This window comes from Canis lupus, chromosome 29 (assembly GCF_011100685.1).
Source record: "Canis lupus familiaris isolate Mischka breed German Shepherd chromosome 29, alternate assembly UU_Cfam_GSD_1.0, whole genome shotgun sequence".
NCBI classification, from domain to species: Eukaryota; Metazoa; Chordata; class Mammalia; order Carnivora; family Canidae; genus Canis; species Canis lupus.
The window spans coordinates 26,947,334-26,971,114 of NC_049250.1; the positions used below are offsets into that span (position 1 = coordinate 26,947,334).

The 23,781-nt window shown below is 34.5% G+C and overlaps 2 protein-coding genes across 3 annotated transcripts in view; one reads left to right on the top strand and one right to left on the bottom strand.

Annotated features, from left to right (window-relative positions):
* The window catches only part of ZC2HC1A (zinc finger C2HC-type containing 1A), a 113,666-nt gene that overhangs the window by 65,302 nt on the left and 24,583 nt on the right, over window positions 1-23,781 (top strand). The window contains exon 12 of one of the 2 annotated variants that reach the window (XR_005381113.1): window positions 2,580-2,683. The exons of the other annotated variant lie outside the window; for it this stretch is intronic. The gene's annotated coding sequence lies outside the window, so the exon portion shown is untranslated. Of the gene's footprint in view, window positions 1-2,579; window positions 2,684-23,781 lie in introns of those variants that run through there. 2 annotated transcript variants of the gene reach the window in all.
* Window positions 1-23,781, bottom strand: part of IL7 (interleukin 7) — a 44,178-nt gene that overhangs the window by 3,615 nt on the left and 16,782 nt on the right. The window contains exons 3-4 of the mRNA NM_001048138.1: window positions 1,553-1,633; window positions 341-472 (exon numbers count right to left, since the gene is read on the bottom strand). Coding sequence (NP_001041603.1) covers window positions 341-472; window positions 1,553-1,633 — 213 coding nt within the window. The remainder of the gene's footprint in view (window positions 1-340; window positions 473-1,552; window positions 1,634-23,781) is intronic.

Here is a 23,781-nt window from a genome sequence, read left to right on the forward strand (position 1 = left end):
TTCTTATAAATGTGTACATACATGGATTAAAATTATTAATAAGTTTTAGAGGTAAAAATTTACCATTCCCCACTCAAATTATCACATTAGCCTCCTTGAAAGTTATAGCAATGAAGCATGCACTCATTTATTTTTACTCCACTTCCATAAACTGTTTGGCCTAGCTAAGAATAAGTACTTTCCAAGCTAAGACTTTCCTCTTCTAGAGTTGAGTAAATGTATTTCAACTTTAGGTAATAATAAGCACTAAGAATTCTATGATAATAGATATGATCATCAAAGAATTATAGTATCCTATCACAGAACTAATTTATTTTTTTGTTCAAAGTAAACAACTTACCTTGGGAGTACAGTTCAACAATTGTAATGTGCCCTGTGAAACTCTTGATAAGTGGAGATTGAAATCCTCACTGTTATTCACTTTAACAAATTGCTTCAACTTGTGAGCAGCACGATATAAAAACATACCTTCCTATTACAGAAAAAAATCAGAAGGGTTGTGGTTCAAATAAAATATTTAAAATAATAAACTTTCATAAGGAGCCTAAAGCCAGCACTGTATTGCCAAATAATGCACCACCTCCACCCCAGATTCTGTTCCAGTTAATCACATGACTGACAAGTAACTATACTAAAACTGTTTAGCTCCTAAGTGACAGTCTGAAATGCCTAGATTTTGGCTTAATGGTTATTTGACTTTGTGAAAACTCCTTTATAAATTTATGATCTTACCACTTATGGGTGAACATATAACAAGATTATTCCATTTTAAACAAGACAACTAAAAGAGAGGGCTTCTGGAGGCAGCAAAAATGAAAGGTATGTGGTTTCTCTTATTTTTGTACCTTTTGAGTTGTGGGTTATGTACCTTATTTGTATGTATGTATCTTATTTTTGTGCCTTTTGAATTATGAATAGCTGGCAATTAGAAAATAAAGGTTCACATTTGCCTCAAACAAGTGTTTCAAATATTTAAAGTAAGAAATTAAAAAGAATTTATGAATATACAGTGCGATACCATGAGGTTAACTCAGCTACTGTGCATTTAAAAAAGACAACTGAATATCATACTACTTTCTGTAGAAGGAAATGACACAAACTTTTGTTGTAAGGTCTGTGAATTGTAATATTCCATCAACCAAAGGTAGTAGTTGTTTGACGATAAGCAAATATCAAAAGGAAAAAATTTCAAAGTCCTAAAAGTAAATTATGCCAATGGCTTATGTTTGTGTGTGTTCAAGCAATCACTCTAACAAGCATTTCCCTGCATATGAATGTCACAAATAGAGTTCAGCAGTTCTAACATTTTCAAAGTGAAAACTGAAATGCTTAAAAAAAATTTTTACCAAACAGGCATAGGGCCTTTTGTAAAATAAAAGTATAGAAGAAGACCATAGTACAATTTAATAATTCAGTGAGAATTGTTTGGTTAGAACCCACAAAAGAATGTTATTAATATAATCAATATAATTATCTAACAGACATACAAATAATATAAACTTCTATAAAATCAAGCTTGAATGATATATAAATTCCAAATAATTATTATTACCTTATTATCATCACATGCATGTTTTTTTAAAATGTTAGGTTCATTATTCGAGCAATTGGTACGATTTTTTATCATGATGTCCTGTAAAAAGTAATTATATAATAGTATGGTTAAATTGGGGACTTTTCTAATATGTAGCAATTTTTAAAACAACAATGTTACAATACTTGGTATTAATATATGCATTTTAAGGACAATAACTTTAGCATGGCTCAGCTGACCAGGCATAAAAAATAGTTTTCTATAGTTACAGAATAAACAAGAATGTACACAAACCCTCACATATTTAGAGCTTCTCTCAGACTCCATAATTTAATCCCAGAAATCACGGAGAATCTGGTTCATTTGGAGAAATAGAAGTACCTATTTTAGGAGTTACACTATGTAGACAAAGTACAATAAATTTTGAAATCATGAAGTTGAGATGCATTTAAGAGGTTTTCCAGTCCAGTTTCCTGTCACTACAAAACAGCAACATAAGCAATTTACATTAGGATAAGAGAAAACCTCTTGACAGAGAGTGTGAAGTTGAAATTTATTCAGCATTTTTAACAATCCAATTTGTCTGGGATGCTTGAGATAGAACTTTGCCAAGAAACAATGGGATTGAATGTATGTTTTTGTGTTATTGTTATCTAGGAGTAGAAAAGCAGACAATACATGTTCATTTTTCATTTATAAGGAATGTAGAATGTGGGGATTACCTGATTCAAGAATTTAGTTGAGGTATTAAGAAGAATCTCCTAAGGATTCGGATTCTCTTATGCGGAGGATTGGACTAGGTCTATGAAGCAAACTAGCAATTCCATGCTATCAGAGCTTCCAGTGGACTTCAAGCAATCTTAGCCTATATGTTGTCATCAAGGAAACAGGATAAGTGGAGTAATGGCAGGATTTAGTCATGGGCTTCTAGTCTTCATCTGCCTCTCAGAAAAGTATGCATTACTCTCTGATCACCTGTGAAAAGTGTAAATGGTTTCTGGGTTTATCCTGACTTTAACTGTATATACTATCTGCTTTTCTGTAGGAACTAGTCTCTGAATATCTGCTTAACCACTCAACACTATCAGCCAGTGTGCGAGGTCCTTGCCAAGCCCTGGGAGGAAAAAAAAAAAAAAAAAACACAAAAAACTAAGAAAGCACAGTCCCAGTTTCTTGAGCCTTTTGATAAAAAAGGGAAGATGCTGCATCATGCCTTGGACACTTTTACATCACTTCTTTCCTTTGTAAAAGTATGATTTGGTAAACAAAATATTTGTTAGTGCCAACCTCCCCAGTCATACTGCAAATATCTCAAGTGGCAAATGGATATATTTTCTATAACTATGCTCATGTTGCCATTATACACACATCTTTGAAAACGTAGTGAAGAATTAACATTCTATTAAATCATCTTCCTATGGATTTCCATTTAATTCAGTGCATAGTCTTTTATCTTTTTTAAATTTAAATTTAATTAATTAATTTATAGTGTATTATTTTCAGAGGTGGAGTTCAGTGAATCAATCTGTTGTACATAACACCCAGTGCTCATTATGTCACATGCCCTCCTTATTGCCCATCACCCTGTTACCCCATCCCCTTCAGCAACCCTCAGAATTGGTTTCCTATGATTAAGAGTCTCAGGGTTTGTCTCCCTCTCTGATTTTATCTTGTTTTATTTTTCCCTCTCTTCCTCTATGTTCGTCTGTTTAGTTTCTTAAATTCCATATATGAGTGAAATCATATGATAATTGTCATTCTGACTTATTTTGCTTAGCATTAATACCCTCTAGTTCGATCCACATAATTGCAAATGGCAAGATTTCATTTTTTATGGCTAAGTAATATTCCATTGTATCTTCTGTCTTCCTTCATCTGTTGATGGATATCCGGGCTCTTTCCATAGTTTGGCTGTTGTGCACACTACTGCTATAAACATTGGGATACAGGTGTTATTTTCTGGTTATCTTTTGAAGGGATGCAAAATAAATGAGATTATTTTTCAGCCAATATCCAACTCTTCCCTCTACTCCATCAGAGAATGTATTAGTTTCCTAGGGCTGCTGTAGCAAATTACCAAAAACAAGAGAAGTTTATTCTGTCACAGTTCTGGACTTCAAAAGTCCAAAAGGAAGGTATTAGTTGTTGATTCTAGGGCAGAATCCATTGTTTGCCTCTTCTTTCTTCTGTTCATTACCAGCATTTTTTGGTGTTCTTTGACTTGTTAGCCACATGGCGCCAGTCTCTGCCTGCAACTTCATCACCTTCTTCTCTATGTGGATGTCAAATCTCCACCACCACCACCCCCCCTCCGCCTTTCTCTCTTTTATTTCCCTTCCAAGTTTTTATTTAAATTCCATTTAGTTAACATACAGTGTAACATTAGTACAGGTATAGAATTTTGTGATTCAACATTTACATATAATACCTGGTGCTCATCACAAGTATCCTGCTTAATCCCTACCATCTATTTAACCCAGCCCCCACCCCTGCCCACCTCCCTTCTGGTAACCATCTGTTTGTTCTCTACAGTTAAGTGTCTGTTTCCTGGTTTGCCTCTTTTTTCCCCCTCTATGTTCATTTGTTCTGTTTATTAAATTCTACATATAAGTGAAATTATATGGTATTTGTCTTTCTCCGACTTACTTAGCTTAGCATAATACTCCTAGCCTCATCCCTATCATTGCAAATGGCAAAATTTCATTCTTTTTCATGACTGGGTAATATTCCTGTGTGTGTGTGTGTGTGTGTGTGTGTGTGTGTGTGTTATGTGTACACCACATCTTCTTTATCCATTCACCAGTGGATGGACATTTGGGGTCTTTCCATAATTTGGCTATTGTAGATAATGCTGCTATAAACATCGGGGAGCATGTATCCTTTCAAATCAGTATTTTTGTGACCTTTGGGTAAATATCTAGTAGTGCAATTGCTAGATCATAGGAAAGTTCTATATTTAACTTTTTTGAAAAAACTCCATACTATTTTTGAGAGTGGGCTGCAGCAGTTTGCATTCCCACCCCTACTTTTCTCTTATAAAGACACTTGTGATGGCATTTAGGGCCCAAGTATATAATCCAGGATTATGTCAAAATTCTTAATTTAATCACATCTGCAAAGACTCCTCTTTCCTATAAATTAAGAAAGATTTGAACCTAGTATCTATAATACTTCTCCTATAAGAAGTATTTCCCTGCCCTTTGATTTTGAGTTTGATCAAAAGACTATGCTTTGGACAGTGAATATTTGCAGATGGGACAAGAGCAGAGGTTTGAAATGTATTTGCATAACTGAATTTGGTTACTTGTGTTCATGTCTTTCAACATGAAGAGAGTAAGCCTCTAGTAGCAGCTTATTCATTATCTATTACTATATAATAAATTATCACAAAACTTAGTAGCTTAAAACAACAAACATTTATTACTGAATACTTTCTGAGGGTCAGGAATTTTGGAGAAGCTTAACTTGGTACTTCTGAATCTGTATCTTCCATGGGGCTGGAGTCAAGATGTTGGCCATGTCTGTAATCTAAGGCTTGACTAGTGGATCCACTTTCAAAAAGCAAGATTGTTGCAAATGGCAAAATTTCATTCTTTTTTGTGGTGAATAAAATTCCATTATATATTTATGTACATATATAGTTCCATCCATGTCATTGCAAATGGCAAAATTTCATTCTTTTTTGTGGTGAATAAAATTCCATTATATATTTATGTACATATATAGCTCCATCCATGTCATTGCAAATGGCAAGATTTCATTCTTTTTCATGGCTGAGTGATACTCCAGTTTGTATGTGTGTGTGGGGGGTGGACACCACATCCTCCTTATCCATTCATCAGTCAAAGGACATTTGGGCTCTTTTTAGAATTTGGCTACTGTAGATAATGCTGCTATAAGTATTGGTGTACATGTATCCCTCTGAATTAGTATTTTTGTATTCTTTGGGCAAATATTTAGTAGTGCAATTGCTGGATTGTAGGGTACTTCTATTTTTAACTTTTTAAGGAAAACCTACTGTTTTCCAGAGTGGGTGCATCAGTTAGCACTCACCAAGAGTGCGAGAGAGTTCCCCTTTCTTCATATCCTTGCCAACACCTGTTGTTTCTTGTGTTGTTGATTTTAGCCATTCTGACATGTGTGAAGTGATATCTCATTGTAGTTTTGGTTTGTATTTCCCTGAAGATCAAATGGTGTTGGGAAAACTGGACAGCAACATGCAAAAGAATGAAACTGGACCATTTTCTTATACACAAAAATAAGTTGAAAATGGCTGAAAGACTTAAATGTGAGACAGGAAACCATCAAAATCCTAGAAAAGAACACAGGCAGTAACCTCTTTCACATCAGCCATAGCAACTTCTTACTAGATATGTCTCTGGAAGAAACAAAAAGAAAAATGAACTATTGGGACTTCATCAAAATAAAAATCTCCTGCACAGTGAAGGAAACAATCAGCAAAACTAAAAGGCAACTGATGGAATGGGAGAAGATATTTGCAAATGACATATCTGATAAAAGCTTAATTCCAAAATATATAGAGAACTTATAAACTCAACACCCAAAAAAATGAATAATCCAATTAAAAATGGGCAGAAGATATGAATAGGCATTCTTTCAAAGAAGACATACAGATGTCCAACAGACACATGAAATGATGCTCAACATCACTGATAATGACTTTTTAAATAAAATTCCAAAAGAATGAGTCACAAAAGAAATAATTGATAATCTTAATTAAAATGAAGACTTCAAAACACATACATATACATATAAATTTCCCCTGATTACAGTAATTATAGTAGCATCCACATTTATATAACAAGATATAAAATGTATGTAATAGCACTGTGTATATAATAATTATATATTATATTTACATGCACATACACCTCTCTTTGAAAACAAAGTTTCCAAATTAAATTTTTTAGGGGCTGGTTTATTAAGGCTGTTCACATAGATAGGCAAGGAAGGAATCAACAGAAGATTAGTATGCTATCATCTAATGACTGCATCTGTGATTAGCCTGCAGCCACAGTAACTAATTAAGAATCTAAGTGTTTTTTAAAAGATGCCATTCCACCCAGGGGTAATTTTTTTACCTAGACAAGATGAATACCAATACAGGAATATAACATTCTTTTGTCACACAAGGTCTCATAAAGTGGCTCAGCATACATTCTAACAGTAGATTCCTGCCTTACCTATGTCAACCCTCTAGACATTTTTTATTTTTTATTTTTTTAAAATTTTTTAAAAAGATTTTATTCATTCATAAGAATACACAGAGAGGAGAGAGGGAAGCAGAGACACAGGCAGAGGGAGAAGCAGGCTCCATGCAGGGAGCCCGATGTGGGACTCGATCCCGGGACTCCAGGATCACAACCTGGGCTGCAGGCAGCGCTAAACCACTGAGCCACCAGGGCTGCCCCATTTTTTTGTTCTTTAGTTGAGATACAATCGGCATGCAGCATTAGTTTCAGGCATACAACTATTCAATATTTATGTATATTACAAAATGAATCAATAAGTTTAGTTAACATCTATCACTAAACAGACTTTTTTTTCTTGTGAGAAGTTATAAGATCTATTAGCAACTTTCAAATATACAATATAGCACTATTAACTATAGTAACCATGCTTTGCATTACATTCCCAGGATTTATTGATTTTATAATGGAAATTTTGTACCTTTTGACTACCTTCACCCCCACCCTACCGCCTGCTCTGTGACAGGCAAGGCACGCTGGAGATACAATTGTTGCACTTTCAGGCAGCAGTCTGTAGACTGGAGGAGGCAGAAACACTTTTAATTGGACTGAGGACTGAAGCAACATAGAAAGTTTATGGGAAAAGTAAAGAAAAGGGGAATAAAGTTATCTTAGTAATAACGATAATATAATTGACTTTTTAAACTTAACAAATGCTTTCTAAACAACTCAAAGATTCAGGTGTGGTTCTAGACCCTGAAGATCTGCAGATGAAAAAGTATTCCTATAGTACTTTCAGTCGCAGTTTTCAATGTATATTTCTGTAAAAGACACAAAGCTTAACTACCTATTTCTCCCTTTCGTAGAAAGATCCTTTGAGTTCAGTACTATTAATGCTCCTTTATTACACTGAGATATAATATACAATGTCTTTCAAAGGAAAAAACAGAGGTATAAAGAGATTGAATACTTTGTCTAAAGTTACAGTTGCTGGGTGCTACAGTCAAAAATTATGCCTAGGAGATTTAAATCCAGAGTGCTTTTTCGTAACTGTAATGCTATAACTGCTTTCTTTTGGAATAGTTACATTACATATTTGTTATATAATGAGAATTTTTCAGTAGAGAAGCCAGTGTTTAAAGAAAGAGAATAATAGATAACTAAGTCAAAATTGAGTCTAAGAGGAGGTCGTGTGGAATAAAATCTCAAGAGCATTTTTAAAGTTGTTACTTTTAGAATATAAGAAGATATGTCTTTCTCCAAGACAGAAGAGAATGAGAAGATTGGCATATTTCTAGGAATTTTTGCTTCAGTATTGCCATATATTACATGTAAAGGTCATAAATAGTCTCTTTGTTCTTTACAATAATTTTGTATTAAAATAAAATCTTCTTTGTAGACATCCAGATGGCTAACAGACACATGAGAAGATGCTCAACATCACTCACCATCAGGGAAATACAAATCAAAGCTACAATGAGATACCACCTCACACCTATCAGAATGATTAAAAGTAACAACACAGGAAACAACAGGTATTGGCAAGGACATGGAGAAAGGAGGACCCTCTTGCACTGTTGGTTGGAATGCAAACTGATACAGCCACTCTAGAAAACAGTATGGAGTTTCCTCAACAAGTTAAAAATAGAACTACTCTATGATCCAGCAGTTGCACTACTAGGTATTTACCCAAAGGTATTTATACAAAAATACTGATTCAAAAGGATACATGCACTCTGATGTTTATCGTAGCATTATCAATAGCCAAATTATGGAAAAAGACCAAATGTCCATAGAATGATGAATGAATACAGAATATGTGGTATATATCTATATAACACACACACACACACAGATGAATATTACTCAGCCACGAAAAAGAATGAAATCTTGCCATTTGCAATGATGTAGATGGAGCTAGAGAGTATTAATATAAGTTAAATAAGTCGGAGAAAGAAAAATTCCATATTACAACACTCATGTGAAATTTAAGAAACAAAACAAACAAACATGGGGCGGGGGGGACAAAAGAAAGGCAAACCAGGAAACAGACTGTTAACTATAGAGAACAGACTGATGGTTACTGGAGAGGTGGGGCCCAAGGGGATGGGTTAAACAGGTGATGGGTACTAAGGAGGGTGCTTGTGATGAGCACTAGTGTGGCATATAAGTGATGAATTACTAAATTCTACACCTGAAACTAATATTGCACTGTATAGTAGCTAGGTGGAATTAAAATAAAAATTTAGAAAAGAAAAAGAAAAAGATTCTTCTTTGTAATCTTTGATAATACTTCCAAAGTCTATTTTATTCATAGGGTGACCACACACCCCAGTTTTCTGGGACCATTCTGGATTGTACCAGAATGGCAGCCTGTTGGCCAGCTTCCTCTTGCATTCTTAAAAGTGTTCTAGTGTGGGCAATAAATTTTTTGCTCACCCTATTTGTATTATGCTACTTAAATTTTTGGTTTGCATGGTATAGAGTTTTCCTATCTTTTTTATTTTTTAATTACTTTGAACATAACTCAAAAATACTTTTTAATGTCAAATATATAACTTGCTGCCATTCTTCAAACAATACTGAGATGTATGATGAAAAGCTTATTTCCTCTCCACTGTCATCACTAGAATCACCCATCTGAAGTAATTAATATTAGCAGTTTGATGAAAATATCCTTCTTGCTCAAGAAAACCTATGTATAAATGTAATGTGCATATAAGCATACAAAATTTACTCATATATATGCATATATAGGATATATGAAGATATTTTCCTTTACCATTTTTTAACAAAGGGTTCATAGTATACACCTTACTCTTCCTGTTATGTATTATTTATACTTTATATCGTGACTATCATTCCAATGGCCAAATATATCTAGAACGATTTTTCATAACTGTATTATAGTCCATATTCAGTGTCTTCTACAGTTTACTCAACAGTTTTCTTAATGATGGACAGTCAATATTTGCTCCTATAAACAATGCTACCATAAGCATCTTTGTGTGTGTATACATATACATATATATGTGCATATTATCCCTTTTGAGATGAATGCTTGCATTTCTGTAGAATTGTTTCCCTTCACTGAAATTTGCTGAAGAAAATGGTATATTCATTTTTTAAATGATTTATACTTTGACCAGCAAATAAGGGAGCCCATTTTGTCACATCCTTGCCAGCAACAGATGTCATCAGCCTTTAATATTTTTACCAATCTTGATATGCCAAAATCTGTGCCTCATTGTAGCTTGAATTTGCATTTCTATTACTATTAGAAAACTAGCATCATTTCATGTTGACAATTTGCATTTCCTTTTATATGAATAGCCTGTTCTTACCCATTCTTAGGTTGTTTGTCTTTTGATAATCAGTTTGTACACTTTACATAAGAAATATTTTTAAACTTTCTCCTTTATTTCAGTTGTATCTCTTGTATAATGCAAGAGATATTTTTGTACAATTATTCTTTATTTCAGACTTTAATTCGTATTTATTGTTAGATACTCATTATGTTTTTATGCTCCATTTCATTTGTTTTGTAATTTTGGTATATAAAAGATAATTCTTAAAAAGTATTTTCTAAAAACCTATTAAAATTCTATTCTTTCTCAATATAAATGGTAAACATATCTATTGACCATTCTGGAATGCAAAGAGGGATTTATTGCCTTTTTTACTTTCTCAGTCCTTTTGTAACCACGTGCTTTGCATATTATTAGTTTTTAGGGAAAACATGATATTGTTGTGTTTCTATATTTGTAATAACTATCTAGACATCACCAAACAGTTCAGTATTTAATAGTAGTTCGTTTTTGTAGCATCATATTGAAATATATTAATATCTTGTTTAGCTGGACTAATCTTGCAGTCACATTTTTGTTGTGGTTATTTTAGGTAAGGATGTTGTATCCTTACTGAGCTCTGTTGTATCCTTACTGAGCTCAATTTCCCTTGGCACATTGATTAAAATTTGCCTGTGTGTAGGATTGCGAATTCCTACTCTTGTTATTATAAATCTCAGTAGAGATTGGTCAATTGGAGGTAAAAATGGGTGAAAATTGGAGGGTAGCCTAATTTTATTTTCCTTTATTGTAAACCTTTTCTCTTTATTCTTCCAGGATGATGCTTCTTTGAAAAAATTCTTATGATATATACCAGTGCTTGTCTCTTATTATTGTTGACATAATCAACAGACTATATATATATAGATATATATATATATATATAGATATATATATATAGATATATATAAAATACAGAAACAGATCTCTCTTCAATTCTAGAAGTTTTGCTTCTATTTCATCTGTTACTTTTTTTTCTTACAATATGCAGAGTTACATAAAGTCTTTGCCTTTTCTTTTGGGAGATCTTTATATGTGTGTCCATGTAATGATTACAACATAAAGTTGCTCTTCTTTTGTACACACATGTTATTATAATATAAGCCTTTATCTTCCTATCTGGTTGAGATAAACTCTCCTCATTTGCCATGTTATTTCTGAAAGTTCTCGTGGTATTATCTAAAGTGTACTCTAATAACTCCTCAGTTCTTCCACTTGATCTCCTCAACTTGCTGTCAAAATCTTCCTCTAGAGATGATAATATTCATGAATTCACCACTTTCTTGGGTAAAGCAGTTTCTCCAGTGACAACCAGTAATGTTTCCCCTCTAGCTGTGGAGAGGAATCATAGCCTTTTGTGTCAACACATTTTTCTGGCTCTTGGAACTCCAAACACTCCCATTGTAATGAACATTGTGTTCTCTTTCCATATCTTATCAATTCCTCTCCTTCTTCATTATTTAGTAGTCATGTGATTTCTGGGACTTAATCCACTCCCACTTCTGGACTGGACTTTAATTGGTCTAAGACTCAGATACTAAGTCAATAAGAGTTATCTGATCTTCCTTTCCAAAGTAATTGGCTCAAGTAACCAAGATCCAAAGCATTCAGGTCCTTGGTATTCTACTGGCATAACAAGTGTTTCATAGGTAATCTAATAAAAATATAGCTATTTCCTTGATTAATTAATTATAGACAACAGGGATCCCTGGGTGGCGCAGTGGTTTGGCGCCTGCCTTTGGCCCAGGGCGCGATCCTGGAGACCCGGGATCGAATCCCACATCGGGCTCCCAGTGCATGGAGCCTGCTTCTCCCTCTGCCTGTGTCTCTGCCTCTCTCTCTCTCTGTATGACTATCATAAATAAATAAATAAAATATTTAAAAAAATTATAGACAACAGAATGATCATTCCTCTGGATCTGAAAAAAAGCAATACACTATGGTTGCTACTGTCAAGCCACAGCATGAAGCCAAGCGACATGCAGAGAAATGTAGGGTGTAAAGAACTATAAAAAAATGAAGCTGATAGATGAACAGATAAAAAAGATATGGTATACACACACACACACGTACACACACACTGGAATATTACTCAGCCACAAAAAGAATGAAATCCTGCCATTCTCCACAACATGGATTGACCTACAGAGTATTATGCTAAGTGAAATAGACAGAGGACCAATACCACATGATTTCCTTTATATATGGAAAACTAAAACAATAAAACAGAAAGATTCACAGATACAGTGTGTTTCCTGTATCTGTGAAATAGAGGTGGGTGGGCAGGTGAAATAGAGGTACAAACAGGATTAAGAGGTACAAACTTTCAATTATAAGATACTCATGGAACTATAATGTATACTACAGGAAATATAGTTAATAATATTATTATGACTTTGGTAATAGCTGGCAACTAGACTTACGGAGATCATTTCACAATGTATAAAAATATCTAATTACTATAATGTATACCTGAAACTAACAGGATATTTTCTGTCAATTATACTTAATTAAAAATAACCAATAAATACTCTTTAATGTTGCAGTTCATTTATGTTTAGTTTTCTACTACTTGTAAGTGAAAGCATACTAACTGATATAACTTCTTCAGCCTGAAGGACTTCATAACTAATAATCTGGACTCTGGCTTCTCTAAAAATAGTCCCCCTTCTGATGCAGCTACTCTACTAATGAAAATCTGTGGCTTACTCTTACTCTACCTTTGCACAGTCACCTTTAGCATTAGAAGAGCTCTCTAGAGTCCTCTTAACTGAGATTTTTAGAGCAACTATTTCTAGTTCCAAAGAGAGGAGGGAGTTCCTTCTCCTGTATTAAAAAAAAGAAAGAAAAAGAAAAACACCCCCAAAACAGTCACATTTCTTATCCTCCCAGGCATGTCTTCTTCTTAGAATGATTGATAGTGCAAACAATACCCAACACAACAACAATCACCATCACCATTACACTCCATAATCCCAGACAAAGCAGATCACCATAGACTCACAACAGACTAAGTGAGAAAACTAATGATAGGCAGAGCTAGCATACAAACACAAGTTTGGCCCAGTTACAAAACTTATGCTTTTTCTACTACACCAGGGTTGTCATCCATGTAATGTGAACTTAATTAAAAATCTTTAAACAACAAAGTTTAATAGAAGAGTTGAGAATATAACTTCTAGCCAAAAACCTAGAAAATATATTCTTTTCTCAATCCTAACCCCTATCCATATGATATAGCTTATAATCTTTTTTGTTTGCTTATACATTAATTTATCTGCCTACTTAAAAAATTTACTGGATATACATATATAATATATGCATATTCATATTTATGCATGTATTATAAAGTGATAAATGCTTTAATAGTAGTCAAGATGAAATGCTATAAAAGATTACTTTTGAGTGGTCTTATGAATGAAGTATAACCTGAGCTTAATATTAAAAGGTAGTTAAATTTGAGTATGTGAATATTTGGGAAGAAAGACAGGGGAAATAAACAATTCCAGAATGAGAGAACACAGATCAATGGCACCATGATACAAAAATGTGGGGCTCCCCTGAGAAATAGTAAGTAATTTGGTTTGATTGTGGCGTAGAGAGTGTAAGGCACAATGTGGAGTGGTAATTAGGCTAGAAATGAAGACTTGGAGCAGTTAATGGTTTCTAAATGCCCAGATAAGGTATTAATCCTGCATTCAGCAGACAGTGAGTGGTAACCTGTGTAAAGTTGTTGCGCAGGAATATAGCATGATTTCAACTCTGCCTTATGGTGATCAGTACATGCTGGGGAAGTATTCACAGAGTATTCATGACTGTGATGCTTATCTACTTTGCCCAGGGATGCAAATTAGATGGTGAGTAGATGTAAATTATGAGAGAAAACCTGTATGAGGAGGTAGATATAATTCATATGAGAAACACAAAAGAATTAGAAGGAAGGCTGTAGGAATTCTGTCTCACTGGAAATGTATGACCGGGGTAAGTTCCACTAAATAAAGATTCTGACTCCAATTTGGAAATATCTTATTAGGTAGACAGGCATTCTTTAATTTGGAATAATCACTGTGAAACAAATGATACAGTAATCAACTCCAAATGTATAACCATGTCCTATATTTTCCATCAAAAAAGTAGGAGAAAAATATATGTATATAAGACACAGTACATATATGCTCAACTATGTTTGTCTTGTCTAACATTCTGGATTTCTCTATTTCTGAAAATTCATCCTCAATAGAGGATGAATAGGTTTTAAGAAAACAGATACCGAGCATATGCAAAGACTAAAACAACACATCCTTATCAAATCCTATATCCTTGCCTTCCCTTTATCTAATGCCCTACTTTAGTAGGTTAACCAGGGGGGTGCAGAGTAGCTGAAATTTTTTGGCTTTAGTATTTATTTTTTGTTATGACAATGAATATATATTAATTATGCTCTGGCATTCAAGAAATAGGAGATATTTGATAGCCAAAATGTGTTTCCTACCAATTGTTATCCTAAAATTCTAAGGTAAACTATAGAGTACTATTAATTAACAACTATAAATTATTAACCAAAGTTCTGAGGCTATCAAAGTGTAATAATGTTAATTTCCCAGTCCTTCCTATGACTGAGAGTAGCCCAAGTAAGGCTCTAATTAAATATATTATCATTTTGCTTCTCATTTAACTTACATTCAAAAAACAGTATATTTTATATGTCTCCATGGTACATGAACAATAGCAGAAATAAAAAATTAAACGTTTAAAAAAAATTAAACGTTTTAACAATTAATATTAACAATCACTTACTATAGAGTACACCAGGAATAGAAACAAAGAGAATCAGTCCAAAAAATAACATTGAAAATGACTGTCTTATCAAATATGATATTTCAAAACTAATCTTTGACAAAGCAGGAAAGAATGCCCATTGGAAAAGACAGTCTCTTCAATAAATGGTGCTTGGAAAATTGGATGGCCACATGTAGAAGAATGAAATGGGACCATTTTCTTACACCATACACAAAGATAAAGTCAAAATGGATGAAAAGACCTAAATGTGAGACAGGAATTCATCAAAATCCTGGAGGAGAATTCTTGCTAGACTTGTCTCCAAAGGCAAGGGAAAGTAAAAATGAAGTAGTAGGACTTCATCAAGATAAAAATCTTCTGCACAACAAAGGAAACAGCCAACAAAACTAAAAAACTACAGGATGGGAGAAGATATTTGCAAATGACATACCAGATAAAGAGCTATAAAGAACTTATCAAACTCAACACCAAAAAACAAATAATCCAGTCAAGAAACAGGTAGAAAACATGAACATTTATCCAAAGAAGACATACAAATGGCCAACAGACACATGAAAAAATGCTCAACATCATTCGGCATCAGGGAAATACAAATCAAAACCACAATGAAATATCACCTTACACCAGTGAGAATGGCTAAAATTAACAAGACAAGAAACAATGTTGGCGAGGATGCAGAGAAAGAGGAACCCTCTTGGACTGCTGGCAGGAATGCAAGCTGGTGCAGCCACTCTGGAAAACACTATGGAGGTTCCTCAAGAAGTTAAAAATAGAGCTATCTTGTGACTCAGCAATTGCACTACTAGGTATTTACCCCAAAGATACAAATATGGTGATCTGAAGGGGCACCTGCACCCCAATATTCATAGCAGCAATGTTCACAATAGCCAAACTATGGAAAGAACCAAGAGGCTCTCTAACTATAGGAAATAAACTGAGGAGTGAAGGAGGGGAGGTGCGTGGGGGATGGGGTAATTGGGTGATGGGCATTAAGGAGGGCACATAATGTGATGACCACTGGGTATTATATGCAACTGATAAATCACTGAACACTACATCTGAAATTAAGCATGTACTTTATATGGGCTAATTGAGTTTAAATTAAAAATTTTTTTAAAAATCTTGAAAGTGCCTACGAAGTGCTTTTTATGCAGGAAAACTTGTGTTTGTGTGTTTCCACTTGTTAGTAAAAATACCTCTATAAAATTTATTTGCTGAGGCTCAAAGTAAGAAAAGTCAAACAATCAGCAACATTCATTAAAAATACTTATAGTTCTGTGAACGCAGAACTAAGGAGGATACTACAAAAGGATAATGAATAAATCGTAGTTATTAAACCCATTCTTTATCTTGTGTGAAATTATATATGTATTGGATGCCTTTTTTGGAGGTGATATATATTTTCTATTCATGGGAAGCCTCTCAGCATTACCAACACACCCTAGGTACATAACTTGCTATTTTCCTCGTTCGTGATAATCAAAGTATGGTTATCTAAGATTGGAGATAAGAAACTATGTTCCAGGAACGGTATGACTCAGCAATGGGCATATTTCTCTAAATATCAATATTCAATATCAAATACGGGCACTGAGTAGTCATTGAAACCTGATGGCATATCCACCTGTGGTTGGTATAGTGCCACAGATCAAAAAGTTACGCACATGCTACTCTGGGTGTGTAGGAATGCTACTATGAGATATATAGAAAAGTTTCATACATGACAGGCATTCTCTGTTTCTTCTAAATAGACCAAAATCCTACATGCAATGTAAAGAACACTGAAACAGAGGTGTGGATAGCTGGATCAGAACATTCCACTCTTGTTATTAAATAATTTCTCAGCAGTAATGAAAATCAGAAATTATGTAAGCCAAAGTACTAGTTTTATGATTTATAAAAGTGAGGCCCTATACCAGTTAATTGACTTAGCCAAAGTGCCAAACCCAAACTAGCAAAACTGGGACTCTGACCTTTTGGTCAGATAATAATAATTTATATATATATATATATATATATATATATATATATAATTTATAAATTATATAAATATATATAAATTTAAATAAATCTTTATTTCCAGACCAACAATCTCCCTATAACAGTATGCTGACATGATGTAGCTTCTCCTTGACTTACCTCATCTGTAAAATGAGTACACTGAACCTGTGCAGTGGTTTTCCAACACCCTGTTCCCTGTAATCCTGGGATTTATGAAATGACTCAGAGGCCACTGAAAATAGGCATAAGATAACACAGAACACTTAACGCTCAAGGCCTCACTGGAGTTCTGTGTAAGATTTATTTGAAGAAAAATTCATGGATAAATGAAAATTTGAAAACCAAGTTTTATTGACAATGCACTTCTAAGTTATAAATGCAAAATCATCATTTATACATTTGAATTTTAATAAAATTTCACTCTCATAAATCAAGCAATTTAGAGCCATTTAAAATATTAAAGGTTTTTATTTGATTCTTTTCTTAAGGGTGTGAAATAGAAATTTAGAAGCCATTGTCACATAAATATTATTTCTAACATGAATAAGATTATAGAACCATCACTTGTTGAATGCTTACTAAATTCAGTGATTATTTCATCAGCCTTACATATATTAATTCATTTTATCCAAATAATAACCCAATGAAGTGTGGGCACTAATTTCTATCCTCATTTTAGAAATAAGGAAACTAAGGTATAAAAAGGCTAAGTAATTTATCCAATGGCACATAGCTAGCAATTGGCAAATTTAGATTGAATATTCACATAGGGTCTATTGAACCATGACATAAATAGGTTCATTCTAAAGTTCTCACTGTTTAAACCCTATCTGTGGTCTTTTATCTTTATAAACTACACTCTTAACCTCATAGTGCTCGACACCAATGATGGTCATTGATTTAATAACCTGCATAAATAATCACTATTAATAGAAAGCAACTGAGGCTCACATATTACATGATCTACAACATCTATAATATCTTGATTAGATACTTGACCCAGATTTACCTTTATATGCATAAAACTGATTTTATTAAGCTTATATTGCCAAATCTAATATGACCTAGATCTGGATTCAAAACAAACTTAAAAATTACCAATATAGTAATGCTCACAAAATTGCTATTAAAGCATAGGGATATTAGAAACACCACTGTCCTCAAAGACAAAAGCCACAGACTTAACACAACTCTGGCCAGATATGAGTAAACCAAGTTTTTACAATAATAGGCACCTATAAAAAGAGAACTCTGAAAAGCTCTTCCTCCTTCACTAGGACAGACTTTGTAATCATGTTGTGGTGCTAGCATTCATCTCATTGACCCTACTTAGAAAAGTGTCTTTTTCTAACTGTTGGGGGCTATTTCAGTTCCACTACTCCTATGGAATCTTGCTTTAAGAACCATATGATCCTCTCAATAGATGCAGAAAAAGCATCTGACAAAGTACAACATCCACTGATGAAAAAAAAAAAAAAAACTCAACTAAGTAGGGATAGAGAAAATATACCTCAACATCTTATAAGAAAAACCCACAGCTAATATCATCCTCAATGTTGAAGAACTGTGAGCTTTTCCTCTTTGATCAGGAACAAGACGGGGATGTCTACTCTTATCATTGTTACTTAATATAGTACTGGAAGACATAGCTTCAGCAATCAGACCACAAAAAAAAAAAAAAGAAAAGAAAAGAAAAGGCATTGAAATCAGCAAGGAAGAAATAGAACTTTTACTATTTGCAGATGACATGATATTCTATGTAGGAAACCCAAAAGACTCCATCAAAACCTTGCTAGAACTGGTACAGGAATTCAGGATAGTCACGGGATACAAAAATCAAAGGACAGAAATCTGTTGCATTTCTATACACCAATAAAGAAGCAGCACCAATTGCACCAAAAGCTATATGATACCTAGGAATAAATATAACCAAAGAGGTAAAAGGTCTGTATTCTGAAAATTATAGAACACTGATGATAAAAATTGAAGATGACACAAAGAAATGGAAAAACACTCCACTCTATCAAAATGCCACTAGCATTTTTCACAGAGCTAAAACAAACAATCCTAAAATTTGTATGAAACCACAAAAGACCCCAAATAGCTAAAGCAATCTTGAAAGAGAAAAGCAAAGCTGGAGGCATCACAATTCTGGACTTCAAGTTATATTACAAAGCTGTAGTCATCAAGACAGTATAATACTGGCACAAAAACAGACACATAGATCAATGTGATCTATAGATAGAATAGAATAGAAAACCCAGAAATGAACCCACAACTATATAGTCAATGAATCTTTGACAAAGCAGGAAAGAATATCCAATATCCAAGAAAATAAGACAGTCTCTTCAATAAATGGTGGTCGGAAAACTAGACAACCACATGTAAAAGAATGAAATTGGAACTCTTTCTTATAACATACACAAAAATAAGTTCAAAATGGCTGGAAAACCTAAATTTGAGATAGGAAACCATCAAGATCCTAGAAAAGAACACAGGCAGTAGCCTCTTTGACATTGGCCATAGCAACTTCTTACTAGATATGTCTCTGGAGGCAAAGGAAACAAACTACTGGGACTTCATCAAAATAAAAAGCTCCTGCACAGTGAAGGAAACAATCAACAAAACTAAAAAGCAACTTACGGAGTGGGAGAAGATATTTGCAAATGACATATCTGATAAAGGGTTAGTATCCAAAATATATAAAGAACTTATAAAACTCAACACTCAAAAATAAATAATTCAGTTAAAATATGGGCAGAAAACATGAATGGACATTTTTCCAAAGAAGACATCCAGATGGCTAATAAACACCTGAAAAGATGCTCAACATAACTCATCATCAGGGAAATACAAATCAAAACTACAATGGGATATCACCTTATACCTGTCAGAATTGCTGAAATTAACAACACAGGAAACAATAGGTGTTGGCAAGGATGCAGAAAAGGGGGAACCCTCTTGCACTTTTGGTGGGAATTCTAACTGGTTCAGCCACTCTGGAAATCATTATGGGGGTTCATCAAAAAAGTTAAAACTACAACTGCCTTGGGGTGCCTGGGTGGCTCAGTCATTTAAATGTTAACTCTTGATTTCAGCTCAGATCATGATCTCAAGGTCATGAGGTTGAGCCCCTCATCAGTCCTCATGCTTAGCATGTAGTCTACTTGAGATTCTCTTCCTCTCCCTTTTCCCCTTCCCCTACTCTCTCTAATACATACATACATACATACATACATACATACATACATACATACATACATAAATCTATCTTTAAAAAAATAGAACTCCCTATGATCCAGCCATTGTACTACTAGGTTTTTACTCATATACAAAAATACTAATTCAAAGGGATACATGCATCATGATGCTTATGACAGCATTATCAACAATAGCCAAGTTATGGAAGAGCCCAAATGTCCACTGACTGATGAATAGATTAACAAGATGGGTATATATTTACAATGAAATATTACCCAGCCATAAAAAGAATGAAATCTTGCTATTTGCAGTGATATGGCTGGAGCCAGAGAGTCTACCTTTTCTTCAGCCCACTGAAATCTAATATAGTCAATTTAGTACTTGGCCCCTCATATTCTCTTATTGATAAAACTCTATGAGGCCTAAAGTTGAAAGTGATATATAAAGTTCAGGCAAGTAGTAAGGCAGTTAGAAAGTAGAGTTATGTATGCACACAGACAAATTCATATTTGGTACATTTTTAATTGCTGACTATCATATGTGTAAGATAGTACATAATCATTACTGCCTATTAACCTTGAGATTGGTGAGTGATTAAAACTCCTAAAATGATCAATATGCATGCATTGGCAGGTTTGCAATCAGTTCTCCAGATCTGTGTAAAATCGCCAACTTCTGTTCCTTAAGAGCTCAAACATTTACTAAGCTCTGACTATTATAATCTGCCAACTCAAAGATGGATCATATACTCTCTAAGAACTCCAGTGACTGAAGGGAAAGTTACAATTTTTTAAAAAAGATTTTATTTACTTATTTGACAGAGAGAGAGAGAGAGAGCAAGCACAAGCAGGGGGAGCAGGAGAGGGAGAAGCAGGCTCCATGCTGAGCAGGGAGTCCAATGTGGTGCTCGATTCCAGGACCCCAGGATCATGACCTGAGCCAAAGGCAGACGCTTAACTGACTGAGCTGCCCAGGTGCCCCCAAAATTACAACTTTAATAGGGCTTTGAAAAATGGTAGGTCTTAAAGAGGCAAATGAAAAGGAACAGAATCAAGCTTCAATCAAGCTTGGAGTCCAAGGTTTTCAATGAAATATTGTATGCATTTATAAAATGTATTTATAAAATACATTTAACCATAAAGTGGTTATACATAAGCTGTTAGGTATTGAACATGAGTAAAAAAAGACCAGTCTTCCAGACTAGGTTCCAATCCCGTGGAGTTCACAGTTTTGAAGGAAAGATTCTTCAAAAATTACAACACAGGGGGATAATGCTGATAATTACAGTTAAAAATGTTCGGAGAAAGCAACTAATTCAATATTGTGAGCTTGGGAATTGCATTAAAAGCCCTTTGTGAATTGAGCTTAGGTGGAGATTTGAGTGTAGCAAGTTTGGAAGTTAGGCTGTGATCAGATCTTGGAAAGCCTTCCATGCCAATCTGAAGAATGTTGACTTGATTTTCTAGGACTAGGTGATAGGGAGCCATTGAAGACTTTTAAACTTCAGAATGGCAGAACAAGATCTGGGCTTTAGAAATTCAATTCATATAGCTCATGTAAAATAAATTGGAAATGGGAAGCACAGAGAAAGATGGGTTATTTCAGCCTTCAGGGTTTACATATGGCAGCTGATGTCCTCTGAAAGTTTAGGAGTGTGTGACTAGTGATATTGTCATTTAATAATTTTTTGAACACGTAAAAATACAATGTAAAACTTGAAGATTGCTAAAATGTAGTTCTTGCACTAGAAACGAGTAAATGGAAAGGCAGTTAATACTGAGTGGATAGAGGGGCAGAGGGAGAGTCTTAAGCTGACTTTGGCGCTAAGCGCAGAGCCCAACACATGACCAGTCTCATGACCCTGAGATCATGACCTGAGATGAAACCAAGAGCTGGATGCTTAAACGACTGTACCACCCTGTGGCTCCCATGATATGCCCCCTTTATTTTGTTAATTCTATTTTTTAAACCATTTTGGGGGAAATCTTCCTCTATCATAGGTTATTTTGCTGTTCCACTTGATGATGGGTTTTCTTTTGTAGGAACAGTAGTCCATAAATTGGCTCATTATTCTCTGGGGTGTTTCTGTATGGTTGTCATGTTTTCATCTTAATTTTACACGGAACCACTCTATGCTGTTATTTATTTGACCCCATATGTCCCTTCTCACCTATCAGAGAACATTGTCTCTTCCCAGCACTTCTGGTGAGGCCACTACTGTGGCCTTGTCTATTCCATAATAATTATTTTCAAGTCCATTGTGGGTTTTGGTGAGCTGCCTTTCTTGGAAAGAGTGTGCTCACCTGGCCATCAAGATTCCCTTCCAATTAAGAATGGAGTATTACACCTTTCATAGAGACTAAAATATTCAGGGAGTGATCTGTCCACTTCACTTGCCTTTTCCCAGCAGACATTTCCACTGTCTTTCTCCAAAATGGAGTATTAGTGAGATTTTTTTTCAAAATTTTGACCACTTTTGCCACCATCTTTAAATGAGTTTTATATAGCTGCCATAACAAATGTCCACAAACTGAGTGGCTTGAAACAACAAAAATTTATTCTCTGGAGGCCTAGATCCAAAATCAAGGTGTTGGCAGAATTCCGTGCTTCTTTCCTAGCTTTTGGAGGCTACCAGCAATCTTTGGCATTCCTTAGCTTATAACTGCATAACTCAAATCTCTGTCTCTGTCTTCACATGGCTTTTCCTCTGTGTCTTTTCTCCTGCTCTTCATGGCTAATGTCCCTTTTCATTGGATTTAGGACCCACCTAATCCAGGTTGATGTCATCTTGAGATTCTTAATTATATCTGCAAACACACTTTTTCCAAATAAGCTCACATTCACAAGTCCCAGGTGCACAGAGCAATTGGGGTGCCACCATTCTAACCACTATACCACCTATATTATTATTTTTAGAAGGGTGTTGATGTAGGACATGCTGTTAGTCATGTGGGTTCCTGAAAGATCTTTCACATTTGGGGGCTGTCCGTTTTCAATGACTTTTTTTTTTTGTATAAAGAAATGTCTTTTCATTAGTTTGATTCTCTATTTTATACTTTTGTATGGTTTTAGGTTCCCAACTTTAGCTCCTTTCAATGTGCTTCAATCTGTCCTCTCACCCAGCAGTACATTTAAAATCATGAATACCAATAATACATATACCTTTAGACTCTATTGTGTGATCATCGAAAACAGTATGTTAAAGCTCACTACGAAGGTTAGAACATTTATAATGTCATTTCTTTGTTGTACTGAGATCATAGTGGTTGTGAAAACAGGTATGATAACATGTTTCAGCAGATTGAGAGTACTCACAATGTCACATCTTTACAAATTTTCTAATTAAATTCGCTCTATTCCCACTTGTTAGATTCATATAAATCTCTTTTCACTTTTCTGAATTAACCAAGAATTTACAGAGTTTATTCAGTGCAAACAGACTAAGTTTTCTTCCATATGCCATGTAGACAAAATAGGACTATGTGATCCATCCACAGCTTTCTGCTTATGCTTTTTCTTTGTCTTTAATTTCTGTTGCAAATATTGACACAGAAAACCAGTGCAACATAGTCATGTTCTTGCTGGTTCAGATATGTGTATAAGCTCAAACACAGGCCCAAGGTCCCAAATTTATAATCATTGAATTCATACCTGTATGCCTAGCATTGTCTCCAGAGACATCCACAAT